This window comes from Oncorhynchus keta, unplaced genomic scaffold, assembly GCF_023373465.1.
Source record: "Oncorhynchus keta strain PuntledgeMale-10-30-2019 unplaced genomic scaffold, Oket_V2 Un_contig_1509_pilon_pilon, whole genome shotgun sequence".
Lineage (NCBI taxonomy): Eukaryota > Metazoa > Chordata > Actinopteri > Salmoniformes > Salmonidae > Oncorhynchus > Oncorhynchus keta.
The window spans coordinates 365,536-380,513 of record NW_026279127.1 but is presented as its reverse complement, the minus strand read 5'-3'; the positions used below and the strand labels follow the sequence as shown (position 1 = coordinate 380,513).

Here is a 14,978-nt window from a genome sequence, read left to right as displayed (position 1 = left end):
ACCAAACAGCTTCTACCCCCATGAGACTGATAACTAGTTGAATAGTAACCAAACAGCTTCTACCCCCATGAGACTGATAACTAGTTAGTTGAATAGTAACCAAACAGCTTCTACCCCCATGAGACTGATAACTAGTTAGTTGAATAGTAACCAAACAGCTTCTACCCCCATGAGACTGATAACTAGTTGAATAGTAACCAAACAGCTTCTACCCCCATGAGACTGATAACTAGTTAGTTGAATAGTAACCAAACAGCTTCTACCCCCAGGAGACTGCTAGCTAGTTGAATAGTAACCAAACAGCTTCTACCCCCAGGACATGAGACTGATAACTAGTTAGTTGAATAGTAACCAAACATCTACCTGGACGGTCTGCATTAACCCTTTCTCCCCCAACTCTGTTGACTCCTCACATTCACTGCTGCTACTGTTTATTATCTATCTTGTTGCCTAGTTCACTTTATTCCTAGTTATATGTACATACCTACCTCAATTACCTCATACCCCTGCACATTGACTCAGTACTGGTACTGTGCCTTGCGAAAGTATTCGGCCCCCTTGAACTTTGCGACCTTTTGCCACATTTCAGGCTTCAAACATAAAGATATAAAACTGTATTTTTTTGTGAAGAATCAACAACAAGTGGGACACAATCATGAAGTGGAACGACATTTATTGGATATTTCAAACTTTTTTAACAAATCAAAAACTGAAACATTGGGCGTGCAAAATTATTCAGCCCCTTTACTTTCAGTGCAGCAAACTCTCTCCAGAACTTCAGTGAGCATCTCTGAATGATCCAATGTTGACCTAAATGACTAATGATGATAAATACAATCCACCTGTGTGTATGTATTTTTTGCTCTGCATTGTTGCGAAGGGCCTGTATGTCAGCATTTCCCTGTTAGTCTGCACCTGTTGTTTACCAAGCATGTGACAAATAACATTTGATTTCATTTAGGGCTGGGCGGTATAGTGTATTTTATGATATACCGGTATTGATGCACTGGGTTTTATTTCACCATCTATAACGGTATTTGAATGTTTTGGTTAAATGTGATACCCCGTGTGTATTTGAATGTTTTGGTTAAATGTGATACCCCGTGTGTATTTGAATGTTTTGGTTAAATGTGATACCCCGTGTGTATTTGAATGTTTTGGTTAAATGTGATACCCCGTGTGTATTTGAATGTTTTGGTTAAATGTGATACCCCGTGTGTATTTTTAATGTTTTGGTTAAATGTGATACCCCGTGTGTATTGCCCATTTGAGTTTTTGGTTACTCCGCTACTTGAGTCATCTCTCCCTCCCCATGCCTCTTTCCACACCCCCGTCCGTCACTCAAGGAGCACACTTCCGTCTGCCTGGTCAACACAACACAGAGAGACTTGTATAATCAGTCTGCCTGGTCAACACAACACAGAGAGACTTGTATAATCAGTCTGCCTGGTCAACGCAACACAGAGAGACTTGTATAATCAGTCTGCCTGGTCAACACAACACAGAAAGACTTGTATAATCAGTCTGCCTGGTCAACACAACACAGAGAGACTTGTATTCAGTCTGCCTGGTCAACACAACACAGAGAGACTTGTATAATCAGTCTGCCTGGTCAACACAACACAGAGAGACTTGTATAATCAGTCTGCCTGGTCAACACAACACAGAGAGACTTGTATAATCAGTCTGCCTGGTCAACGCAACACAGAGAGACTTGTATAATCAGTCTGCCTGGTCAACACAACACAGAAAGACTTGTATAATCAGTCTGCCTGGTCAACACAACACAGAGAGACTTGTATTCAGTCTGCCTGGTCAACACAACACAGAGAGACTTGTATAATCAGTCTGCCTGGTCAACACAACACAGAGAGACTTGTACAGTCAGTCTGCCTGGTCAACACAACACAGAGAGACTTGTACAGTCAGTCTGCCTGGTCAACACAACACAGAGAGACTTGTATTCAGTCTGCCTGGTCAACACAACACAGAGAGACTTGTATAATCAGTCTGCCTGGTCAACACAACACAGAGAGACTTGTACAGTCAGTCTGCCTGGTCAACACAACACAGAGAGACTTGTACAGTCAGTCTGCCTGGTCAACACAACACAGAGAGACTTGTACAGTCAGTCTGCCTGGTCAACTGCCTGGTCAACAACACAGAGAGACTTGTATTCAGTCTGCCTGGTCAACACAACACAGAGAGACTTGTATAATCAGTCTGCCTGGTCAACACAACACAGAGAGACTTGTACAGTCAGTCTGCCTGGTCAACACAACACAGAGAGACTTGTACAGTCAGTCTGCCTGGTCAACACAACACAGAGAGACTTGTACAGTCAGTCTGCCTGGTCAACACAACACAGAGAGACTTGTATAGTCAGTCTGCCTGGTCAACACAACACAGAGAGACTTGTATAATCAGTCTGCCTGGTCAACACAACACAGAGAGACTTGTATAATCAGTCTGCCTGGTCAACACAACACAGAGAGACTTGTATAATCAGTCTGCCTGGTCAACACAACACAGAGAGACTTGTATAATCAGTCTGCCTGGTCAACACAACACAGAGAGACTTGTATAATCAGTCTGCCTGGTCAACACAACACAGAGAGACTTGTATAATCAGTCTGCCTGGTCAACACAACACAGAGAGACTTGTATAATCAGTCTGCCTGGTCAACATGTAACAACGATGCTGCTTTACTTTGCTTCTTAATATAAATCCCCCAGTGTTCTATAGTGACACTATTAGTTTGTGTTTCCTACATCAGCAAACAGCTAGTTTGTCTTTTCTTAGCAAGTTGGACCTAAATCATGTTAGCCACTAACGCTAATCGCTAGCCAGCAAATACATTTTTTAAGTTTTTACAATTTATTTTACCCTTATTTAATTAGGCAAGTCAGTTAAGAACAAATTCTTATTTACAATGACGGCCTGGGAACAGTGGGTTAACTGCCTGTTCAGGGGCAGAACGGCAGATTTGTAACTTGTCAGCTCGGGGATTCGAACTTGCAACCTTTCGGTTACTAGTCCAACACTCTAACCACTAGGCTACCCTGGGTAAGAGAAAACATAATTAGCTATACAGTGCCTTTGGAAAGTATACCGACCCCTTGTCTTTTTACACATTTTGTTACGTTATAGACTTATCCTAAAATGGATTTTTGAAATAAATTCACCACTATCTACACACAATACCCCATAATGACAAAGCCGAAAACAGGTTTATAGACATTTTTGCAAATGTATTAAAAATAAAAAACAGAAATAACTTATTTACATAAGTATTCAGACCCTTTGCTATGAGACTCTAAATTGAGCTCAGGTGCATCCTGTTTCCATTGGTCATCCTTGAGATGTTTCTACAACTTGATTGGAGTCCACCTGTGGTAAATTCAATTAATCGGACATGATTTGGAAAGGCACACACCTGTTTATATAAGGTTCCACAGTTGACAGGTGCATGTCAGAGCAAAAACCAAGCCATGAGGTTGAAGAAATTGTCCGTAGAGCTCAGAGACAGGATTGTGCCGAGGCACAGATCTGGGGAAGGTTACCACAACATGTCTGCAGTATTGAAGGTCCCCAAGAACCCAGGGACCTCCATCATTCTGCAGCATTGAAGGTCCCCCAGAACCCAGTGGCCTCCATCATTCTGCAGCATTGAAGGTCCCCCAGAACACAGTGGCCTCCATCATTCTGCAGCATTGAAGGTCCCCCAGAACCCAGTGGCCTCCATCATTCTGCAGCATTGAAGGTCCCCCAGAACCCAGTGGCCTCCATCATTCTGCAGCATTGAAGGTCCCCCAGAACACAGTGGTCTCCATCATTCTGCAGCATTGAAGGTCCCCCAGAACCCAGTGGCCTCCATCATTCTGCAGCATTGAAGGTCCCCCAGAACCCAGTGGTCTCCATCATTCTGCAGCATTGAAGGTCCCCCAGAACCCAGTGGCCTCCATCATTCTGCAGCATTGAAGGTCCCCCAGAACACAGTGGCCTCCATCATTCTGCAGCATTGAAGGTCCCCAAGAACCCAGTGGCCTCCATCATTCTTAAATGGAAGAAGTTTGGAACCACCGACCCTTCCTAGAGCTGACCGTCCAGCCAAACTGAGCAATCGGGGGAGAAGGGCCTTGGACAGGGAGGTGACCAAGAACCTAATGGTCATTTTGACAGAGTTCCTCTGTGGAGATGGGAGAACCTTCTAGAAGGACAACCATCTCTGCAGCACTCCACCAATCAGGCCTTTATAGTAGAGTGGCCAGACAGAAGCCACTCCTCAGTAAAAGGCACATGACAGCCTGCTTAGAGTTTGCCAAAAGGCACCTAAAGGACTCTCAGACCATGAGAAACAAGATTCTCTGGTCTGATGAAACCAAGATTGAACTCTTTGGCCTGAATGCCAAGCATCACATCTGGAGGAAACCTGGCACCAACCCTACGGTGAAGCATGGTGGTGGCAGCATCATGCTGTGGGTGTGTTTTCCAGCGGCAGGGACTGGGAGACTAGTCAGGATCAAGGCAAAGATGAACTGAGCAAAGTACTGAGAGATTGTTAATGAAAACCTGCTCCAGAGCCCTCAGGACCTCAGATTGCAGGCGAAGGTTCAACTTCCAACAGGACAACAACCCTAAGCACACAGCCAATAAAACACAGGAGTGGCTTCGGGACAAGTCTCTGAAAGCCCTAGAGTGGCCCAGCCAGAGCCCAGACTTGAACCTGATCGAACATCTCTGGAGAGACCTGAAAATACCTGTGCAGCGACGCTCCCCATCCAACCTGACAGAGTTTGAGAGGATCTGCAGAGAAGAACAGGAGAAACTCCCCAAATACAGGTGTGTCAAGCTAGTAGCATCAAACCCAAGAAGACTGGAGGCTGTAATCACTGCCAAAGGTGCTTCAACAAAGTACTGAGTAAAGGGTCTGAATACTTATGTTAATGTGATTTTTTTTGTGTGTAATAAATTAGCAAAAATCTCTAATAAACTGTTTTTGTGGGGTAGTGTGGATAGATTGAGGGGAAAAAAACGATTTAATCAATTTTAGAATAAGGTATGGCATTCCAAAGGGACTGATAATATCCGTGATGTTGTAAACCTAAATCAAAGAGGAACACGCTAAGCAAGAATATGTTAACTTCATGAAGTAGCTAAGTGAAAACATGTAGTGAAAAATAATAGGGTCCCCTAGGAAACACTTGTAAACACTGTGGTTCCTACCCTGTGACAATAACTCCTCCCTGGAATTTTCATTTGTTGTCATGTCAAATTGTATTCGAAGTGCCCACTTATAACTATAGAAAATAATCATTATTTTCCACGATTCCAACAGTTCACCCAAGTGTTTTGCTCTAAATCACAAGTCAATTTGCAATTCCAACATGTGTTTAAAAATAAGGCCTAGATTGTTTGCCCATATCGTCGTCAACGTGGCAGTGTGGAAATGATCTCACATGAGTGCAGGAAATGCAGAAATAGATTTAAATGCTGAAAATAATTTGGGGTTGAAGTTTAATTGAGCAGTATATAACACTCAGAATGTACACCCTAGGGTCACGCACTGCTCATAAAGAACATGTTTAACTTTTATTATTCTAAAACATAAAATACCGTATAACCGTCTCATAAAACAAAACACACAATATGATATTTTGTCCATATCGTCCAGACCTAATTTGATTTGAAGTGCGTCAGGTCAGATCATGTTGACAGTGAGTAAAACTCCAATACATTGTGAGCCTCCTTTATTCAGCAGTCCATAATGCTATAGATATGTTCATGTTGTAGAGATCTCAGTTCAGCAGAAAATTAATTCGTAAGCAGAACCACAACGATAAAAGGCGAAACATTGAAGCAGGCAGAACCCCATAGACCCAGAGTTGGTTAGTAGCGAAGATACACTAGATGGCTATTCTTAAAAACTCAACCATGACCCACGTTTTCATGACCTTTATTAAACTATGCAAGTCAGTTATTTAAGAATTTTATTTTATTTACAATGACGGCCTGCCCCATCCAAACCCGGCGGCGCTATGGGACTCCCAATCACGGCCGGATGTGATGCAGCCAGGATTCGAACCAGGGACTGCAGTGACGCCTCTTGCACTGAGATGCAGTGAGACCGCTTCGCCAAGATCAGTAGCTTGTAGCATAGCAAGGTAGTTCTGACATTGGCGAGATGAGCTCTCATAATCAGCTTGCAAAGCAACGTTAGCGTTAGTTGGCTATCTAGCTAGAGCTAGTTTACAGTCAGATGAATCATACTCTAAACTAGTTAGCTCACAATCAAGATAGCAAGTAGACAGATCTCCTACCTTTAAAAGCAGATCCTTCGAAACATACTGTGAATGTCAACAAACGCTTTCTGTAACAAATGAAACATATGCATGATATTTATTGAACTCCTTTTGATGATCCCAAACACTTCCTCGCAACAGGATTCAAAACAGTGAACTTTACCTCTTAACATCAAAACAGAGGAACCATGCCGACGCTGCTATGTAAAAAGAGAATCCCTTCATACGCAGACAGCGCCACCGTGTGGCCGGAGGAGTAGTCTCCACTAGTTTAGTGGATGGTGAGCGTGTCCAGCAGGTGCCACAGTTCTACCACAGAGTTGGCCGTTTTTGGTTCTACCACAGAGTTGGCCGTTTTTGGTTCTACCACAGAGTTGGCCGTTTTTGGTTCTACCACAGAGTTGACCGTTTTTGGTTCTACCACAGAGTTGGCCGTTTTTGGTTCTACCACAGAGTTGGCCGTTTTTGGTTCTACCACAGAGTTGGCCGTTTTTGGTTCTACCACAGAGTTGGCCGTTTTTGGTTCTACCACAGAGTTGACCGTTTTTGGTTCTACCAGAGTTGACCGTTTTTGGTTCTACCACAGAGTTGACTGTTTTTGGTTCTACCAGAGTTGACCGTTTTTGGTTCTACCACAGAGTTGACCGTTTTTGGTTCTACCACAGGAGCCAGATAATTCTGAATGTAGAATGTTCCCGGTTGAAATTTCCCTTCTTGAAAACGATTGCAGTCAGAGTGCAGTATACCTGCAGATATAGAGTGCAGTACACCTGCAGATATAGAGTGCAGTACACCTGCAGATATAGAGTGCAGTACACCTGCAGATATAGAGTGCAGTACACCTGCAGATATAGAGTGCAGTACACCTGCAGATATAGAGTGCAGTACACCTGCAGATATAGAGTGCAGTACACCTGCAGACACCTGCAGATATAGAGTGCAGTACACCTGCAGATATAGAGTGCAGTACACCTGCAGATATAGAGTGCAGTACACCTGCAGATATAGAGTGCAGTATACCTGCAGATATAGAGTGCAGTATACCTGCAGATATAGAGTGCAGTATACCTGCAGATATAGAGTGCAGTATACCTGCAGATATAGAGTGCAGTATACCTGCAGATATAGAGTGCAGTACACCTGTATAGAGTGCAGTATACTGCAGATATAGAGTGCAGTATACCTGCAGATATAGAGTGCAGTATACCTGCAGATATAGAGTGCAGTACACCTGCAGATATAGAGTGCAGTATACCTGCGGATATAGAGTGCAGTACACCTGCAGATATAGAGTGCAGTATACCTGCAGATATAGAGTGCAGTACACCTGCAGATATAGAGTGCAGTATACCTGCAGATATAGAGTGCAGTACACCTGCAGATATAGAGTGCAGTATACCTGCAGATAGAGTGCAGTATACCTGCAGATATAGAGTGCAGTACACCTGCAGATATAGAGTGCAGTACACCTGCAGATATAGAGTGCAGTACACCTGCAGATATAGAGTGCAGTACACCTGCAGATATAGAGTGCAGTACACCTGCAGATATAGAGTGCAGTATACCTGCAGATATAGAGTGCAGTATACCTGCAGATATAGAGTGCAGTATACCTGCAGATATAGAGTGCAGTACACCTGCAGATATAGAGTGCAGTACACCTGCAGATATAGAGTGCAGTATACCTGCAGATATAGAGTACACCTGCAGATATAGAGTGCAGTACACCTGCAGATATAGAGTCCAGTACACCTGCAGATATAGAGTGCAGTACACCTGCAGATATAGAGTGCAGTACACCTGCAGATATAGAGTGCAGTATACCTGCAGATATAGAGTGCAGTATACCTGCAGATATAGAGTGCAGTATACCTGCAGATATAGAGTGCAGTACACCTGCAGATATAGAGTGCAGTACACCTGCAGATATAGAGTGCAGTACACCTGCAGATATAGAGTGCAGTACACCTGCAGATATAGAGTGCAGTATACCTGCAGATATAGAGTGCTGCAGATATAGAGTGCAGTACACCTGCAGATATAGAGTGCAGTACACCTGCAGATATAGAGTGCAGTATACCTGCAGATATAGAGTGCAGTATACCTGCAGATATAGAGTGCAGTACACCTGCAGATATAGAGTGCAGTACACCTGCAGATATAGAGTGCAGTACACCTGCAGATATAGAGTGCAGTATACCTGCAGATATAGAGTGCAGTATACCTGCAGATAGAGTGCAGTATACCTGCAGATAGAGTGCCCTGCAGATATAGAGTGCAGTATACCTGCAGATATAGAGTGCAGTATACCTGCAGATATAGAGTGCAGTACACCTGCAGATATAGAGTGCAGTACACCTGCAGATATAGAGTGCCACCTGCAGATATAGAGTGCAGTACACCTGCAGATATAGAGTGCAGTACACCTGCAGATATAGAGTGCAGTACACCTGCAGATATAGAGTGCAGTACACCTGCAGATATAGAGTGCAGTATACCTGCAGATGCAGTATACCTGCAGATATAGAGTGCAGTATACCTGCAGATACCTGCAGAGTGCAGTATACCTGCAGATATAGAGATAGATAGAGTGCAGTATACCTGCAGATATAGAGTGCAGTATACCTGCAGATATAGAGTGCAGTATACCTGCAGATATAGAGTGCAGTATACCTGCAGATATAGAGTGCAGTACACCTGCAGATATAGAGTGCAGTACACCTGCAGATATAGAGTGCAGTACACCTGCAGATATAGAGTGCAGTACACCTGCAGATATAGAGTGCAGTACACCTGCAGATATAGAGTGCAGTACACCTGCAGATATAGAGTGCAGTACACCTGCAGATATAGAGTGCAGTACACCTGCAGATATAGAGTGCAGTATACCTGCAGATATAGAGTGCAGTATACCTGCAGATATAGAGTGCAGTACCTGCAGATACAGAGTGCAGTACACCTGCAGATATAGAGTGCAGTATACCTGCAGATAGAGTGCAGTATACCTGCAGATACAGAGTGCAGTACACCTGCAGATACAGAGTGCAGTATACCTGCAGATACAGAGTGCAGTATACCTGCAGATATAGAGTGCAGTATACCTGCAGATACAGAGTGCAGTATACCTGCAGATATAGAGTGCAGTATACCTGCAGATACAGAGTGCAGTATAGGAACTATTCAAGTGGGAAAAGGTAAATGAAACTGATAGGTGACTTGGCTGTCTAACCTCTACACTAAGTTCACTGGAAAGATTTGTTCAAACTGCACATAGCTTCTCTCCGTAGAGGGAATGAGTTTCTACCTACTCAGGGGCTCGTATTGCATTTCACGATGTAACAAGTAAAATCAAGAGAATTCCTGCAGATATTGAAAAAGTATAGGGTTTCACTGTCCACGGTCATTGAAAAGCTGATTATCTTTGTGAACTAACTAATAGCTAAGCTTCCTTTAATTTATGGCTACGACTTACCGTCATTTCTAGACAGGTTTTGATGGTAGGCTGTTAAGATAAATAAGAATGGGTTCTTAAGACGTGCCTAGTTAAATACAGCCTCCAGAAAATGCTCAAGAATAAACACTAACAGGTGACAGCACCCCTTGCTGGAAGTACTGTAGCTTCACACACAGCTGTCTCAGAACAGATTTGCTCAACTTGCTCTGTGTGAAGTGAATGACCAAACAGTTAATTACCATCCATGTACTTCTTCCTATTTGATAAGATGTACGGTTTGAAATGTCCTAAAGTGGCCTAGGAAGACAGCGGCACTCCTCATACAACAGCCAAAAGGAACAAACAAGGTAGCTGAGTACCAAACTATATTTATTGTATACAGTAGTAAAAGACAATGTACAAATCATTAGAGCAACATAAGGACTAGTGGACCCGTGCTGCCTACTCAAGTCCACCACAACAGTCTGAAGGCAGGTGGGAAGAGTCATCAAGTCTGATTAGAAACAAAAAAAGGTCAAAGGTTGTTGAAGTCATGGTGGATTCCCTTTTATTTTGTCACAAAATATTGATTGAGGGATGGGCTAAAACCAGGAGCTCAACTACTTCCCTTAAATATGTGTGGAAGGGTTAGAAACCAAACATGTGAAAGGTAAGTCTTTCAAAGCGATGTTGAAAATAGACCTGAAACTCTTTTCAATCATAGACGTTTCTGTTCACTTTAGTAAAGCCTTTGTTCCAGAGACACAAAGCAATTCAATCTAATGGCACCAGCAGTAGAGCACCCCATTCACCAATATTCCTTCACACTGTACAGGTTTAAAATTACAATTGATCACTTGGACTGCATATTTTGCTAAATGTACTTAAAAACAGCAGACAAAAAAAAATAAAAACAATTTTGCATATTATCAGACCTGTTCAACACTAAGTCCCTCAACATATGGTAGATTTAATATGTGTCCCAAATGGCACCCTATAGTGCACTACTTTGTTTAGTATAGAGCACTGTAAGAGGAATAGGGTGCTATTTGGGACAAAGCCTGAATGATTTGAACACCCCCACATCCCCATTGCATCGTGTGTGAAACAAACACATTCTCCAAAACAAGCAGTTTATAGTCCATCCTCAATATGAATATAAACAAGACATTTGTGGATTGGTGGCATGAAATCCAGCTTGAAAAGAATAAGACCATGGCTACGATCAGATCAATCACAAAAAAAAACAAAAAAAAGTGGGACCATTATTTAATTAAAAAAAAGTTGCTGCTCATCAACTGTGTTTCTGTCCTCAGAGGGTCCATACACCTTTAAGAGAAGCCTCCTCCGGTCTGTTGTTGAAATACATCAATAGTATCCTCGTCTTCCATCTCAAGCTGCCAACACAAATACATAGAATGGTCAGTGTACTTGTAACTCCATCTGTACATGTTACAACTTCGTCTGAATCTTTTGCATTATAGAGGACTACACCGAAAGGGAGTGTCACCTACCTGTGCAGGTGTGTCGGTCTCGTTGATTGGCTGTCCGTCAAACCTAAACCGTATCTGTCTAATTGACAAACCCTGAAATAAAATATGAGGGGAGAGAAAACAATTTCAGGCTCATCTAGCAAGTTACTGTGGTCAGGAGTTGCCCTGTAAGGTTGCAGCCTCAAAGCTTAACATTGTCTTATACGAGCAGAAAAGTAGACAGATGAATGTAAACTTTAAGGACAGCCTCACCTGTCTTTCGCAGTACGCCTTCATCAGCTTGCTGAGCGGAGTGTGCCTTTTAATTTTGAACTGGACTACTGACCCATCTTGACCTGCAACCTTAAGGTTGATGTGGTCGTTTTCAGTCTTCACTCCTTCCTGAAAAAACAGTGGGGAACCGGTGCATTTCAGAGACAATAGCTACATTGTTTATATCAAATAAATAAAATATCACAGTTTATAGGTGATATAACACATGGTTAGCAGATGTTAATGCGAGTGTTGGGAAATGCTTGTGCGTCTAGTTCCCACAGTGCTGTAATATCTAACAATTTCACAACTACCTAATAGACACATCTAAAGGGGTGAATGAGAATATGTACATATAAATATGGATAAGCGATGGACCGAGTGGCATAGGCAAGATGCAGTAGATGGTATAGAGTACTGTATATACAGTTGATATGAGTAATGTAAGATATGTAAACATGATTAGAGTGACATTTAAAATGAACCGTGATTTGGGTCTCAATGTGGGCAGCAGCCTCTCAATGTTAGTGATGGCCGTTTAACAGTCTGATGGCCTTGAGATAGAAGCAGTTTCTCAATTTCTCGGGCCCAGCTTAAAAGCTACAGTCTAACAGTTAATGTTATGCATTAGATGGAGCAAACTTTTTGGCTACAATTAAAGCATCTCGACGGGCATTGTAACATGAAGATGTTAGCTAACTTGTCAAGGCAACTCAATCTAATAAAACTACGTTAGATACCACACTGCTAGCGGTTGTATCTTAATGTACCTTCATTTTAGCAGAGTCCCATTGGGACAAAGTGTCTCTTTTGTAAGGGAGCCCTGCATCGCACAATTACACAACAGTGTCACAAAAAACGGCAGTGTAGGACGAGCATAACAGCACTGGTAGGTTGACGAGTTCAGTCTGTCGGTGAGTTAATATTTCGGTGTCAAACATTTGTGTTTAGCCTTTGTAGCTAGCAATAGTTTAGCTAGTTAGCTCTAACAACAAGAGTCATGTTAACCTAGATGGCTAACTGGTCAGCCATCAGTGGGGCGGCAGCTCCAGCTAACGTTAGCATGCTAGCTCTAACAACAAGAGTCATGTTAACCTAGATGGCTAACTGGTCAGCCATCAGTAGGGCGGCAGCTCCATCTAACGATGGCATGCTCAGCCATCAGTACAAGAGTCATGCTAACTAGATGGCTAACTGGTCAGCCATCAGTAGGGCGGCAGCTCCAGCTAACTAGATGGCTAACTGGTCAGCCATCAGTGGGGTGGCAGCTCCAGCTAACTAGATGGCTAACTGGTCAGCCACCAGTAGAGCGGCAGCTCCAGCTAACTAGATGGCTAACTGGTCAGCCACCAGTAGGGCGGCAGGTCCAGCTAACTAGATGGCTAACTCTCAGCCACCAGTAGAGCGGCAGCTCCAGCTAACTAGATGGCTAACTGGTCAGCCACCAGTGGGGCGGCAGCTCCAGCTAACGTTAGATGGCTAACTCGTCAGCCATCAGTAGGGCGGCAGCTCCAGCTAACTAGATGGCTAACTGGTCAGCCACCAGTAGGGCGGCAGCTCCAGCTAACTAGATGGCTAACTGGTCAGCCACCAGTAGGGCGGCAGCTCCAGCTAACTAGATGGCTAACTGGTCAGCCATCAGTAGGGCGGCAGCTCCAGCTAACTAGATGGCTAACTGGTCAGCCACCAGTAGGGCGGCAGCTCCAGCTAACTAGATGGCTAACTGGTCAGCCACCAGTAGGGCGGCAGCTCCAGCTAACTAGATGGCTAACTGGTCAGCCATCAGTAGGGCGGCAGCTCCAGCTAACTAGATGGCTAACTGGTCAGCCATCAGTAGGGCAAGAGCCATGCTAACCTAGATGGCTAACTGGTCAGCCATCAGTAGGGGCGGCAGCTCCAGCTAACTAGATGGCTAACTGGTCAGCCATCAGTAGGGCGGCAGCTCCAGCTAACTTAGATGGCTAACTGGTCAGCCATCAGTGGGGCAGCAGCCATGCTAACTAGATGGCTAACTGGTCAGCCATCAGTGGGGCGGCAGCTCCAGCTAACGATGGCTAACTGGTCAGCCATCAACAGGGCAAGCAGCCAGCTAACTAGATGGCTAACTGGTCAGCCATCAGTAGGGCGGCAGCTCCAGCTAACGTTAGCTAACTGGTCAGCTCTTACAACAAGTCATGCTAACTAGATGGCTAACTGGTCAGCCATCAGTAGGGCGGCAGCTCCAGCTAACTAGATGGCTAACTGGTCAGCCATCAGTAGGGAGGCAGCTCCAGCTAACTAGATGGCTAACTGGTCAGCCATCAGTGGGGCGGCAGCTCCATCTAACGTTAGCATGCTAGCTCTAACAACAAGAGTCATGTTAACCTAGATGGCTAACTGGTCAGCCATCAGTAGGGAGGCAGCTCCAGCTAACTAGATGGCTAACTGGTCAGCCATCAGTGGGGCGGCAGCTCCAGCTAACTAGATGGCTAACTGGTCAGCCACCAGTAGGGCGGCAGCTCCAGCTAACTAGATGGCTAACCGGTCAGCCATCAGTAGGGCGGCAGCTCCAGCTAACTAGATGGCTAACTGGTCAGCCACCAGTGGGGCGGCAGCTCCAGCTAACGTTAGCATGCTAGCTCTAACAACAAGAGCCATGCTAACCTAGATGGCTAACTGGTCAGCCATCAGTGGGGCGGCAGCTCCAGCTAACGTTAGCATGCTAGCTAGTTATCTCATAAAGCCGCAGAGTGATAACGCCGTTGGTCTCTACTCCAACGGGCGCAGAAAAGTCACAATGGCGCTGTTTCACTGAAAACCACCACTTTACAAAAACAGGAATAGATAAATAGTACACTACATCTATCAGATAACTGACTAGTTAGCACACATTTTCTATACGCAAAACGTTACAAAATGTCCACAAATCAAACAACCTTTGTTTTCTCTTTTTACCCGCTCAAATCGGAATCTGGCAACCTACCGTTATCACCAACATATATATTAGTATCCTCGACAAGGAAATACGGAAAATATTCAATCACACACAACATTTCTTACCTTTGGCTTCTCTTCAGACATTGTGTAGCTAGTTAATGCTCTGATATGTACTACTTTACAGACAGATTGCTAAATGTTTGCGCTTATTTTTCCCTAACTCTCTCCGTCTTCTGTTTGTCGACCAGGAGCGAGCATAGGGGTTTTAAACTCTAATTGGTTCACTGGGTCACGTGTCTATAGATTTTTTCGTGACCGTGCTCACGCGAGCGCGCAAATCGGTTTAATGCGCGCTCCCGTGAATTAAAAGCTAAATTCGACAGCTTATTCTATCACCTGGATAAATCAATGTATGAAGTGTGTAAAGATACATGTTCGTTAATCAATGAAGCCTCTCGAAGATGTTTGAGCCGTGGCAATCATAGACTAATGTACACTGAACAAAAATATAAACGCAACATCAAATCACATGTTTATAAAGAGCTTTTTACATCAGCAGATGTCAAAAAGTGCTTATACAC

The 14,978-nt window shown here is 43.9% G+C and overlaps 2 protein-coding genes across 2 annotated transcripts in view; both read right to left on the bottom strand.

Moving 5' to 3' along the window:
- Positions 1–6,475, bottom strand: part of LOC118382251 (trichohyalin-like) — an 81,275-nt gene extending 74,800 nt beyond the window's left edge. The window contains exon 1 of the mRNA XM_052502089.1: positions 6,322–6,475. The gene's annotated coding sequence lies outside the window, so the exon portion shown is untranslated. The remainder of the gene's footprint in view (positions 1–6,321) is intronic.
- A 3,633-nt stretch (positions 6,476–10,108) lies between these two features.
- Positions 10,109–14,658, bottom strand: LOC118379749 (small ubiquitin-related modifier 3-like). Its single transcript, XM_035766763.1, has 4 exons — positions 14,521–14,658; positions 11,482–11,610; positions 11,251–11,322; positions 10,109–11,133 (listed from the first exon to the last, which is right to left on the bottom strand). The coding sequence occupies exons 1-4, from the start codon at positions 14,539–14,541 to the stop codon at positions 11,068–11,070; spliced, it is 288 nt and encodes a 95-aa protein (XP_035622656.1). The 5' UTR covers positions 14,542–14,658; the 3' UTR covers positions 10,109–11,067.
- Between the last annotated feature and the right edge of the window lie 320 nt (positions 14,659–14,978).

Bases quoted from the DNA above. Each gene is read 5' to 3' on its own strand.
- LOC118379749 (XM_035766763.1), bottom strand. From the start codon at position 14,541: ATGTCTGAAGAGAAGCCAAAG. The intron at 11,611-14,520 runs GTAAGAAATGTT...CTGTTTTTTCAG, and splicing joins TGTCTGAAGAGAAGCCAAAG to GAAGGAGTGAAGACTGAAAA. The intron at 11,323-11,481 runs GTGAGGCTGTCC...ATTTTATTTCAG, and splicing joins AGGCGTACTGCGAAAGACAG to GGTTTGTCAATTAGACAGAT.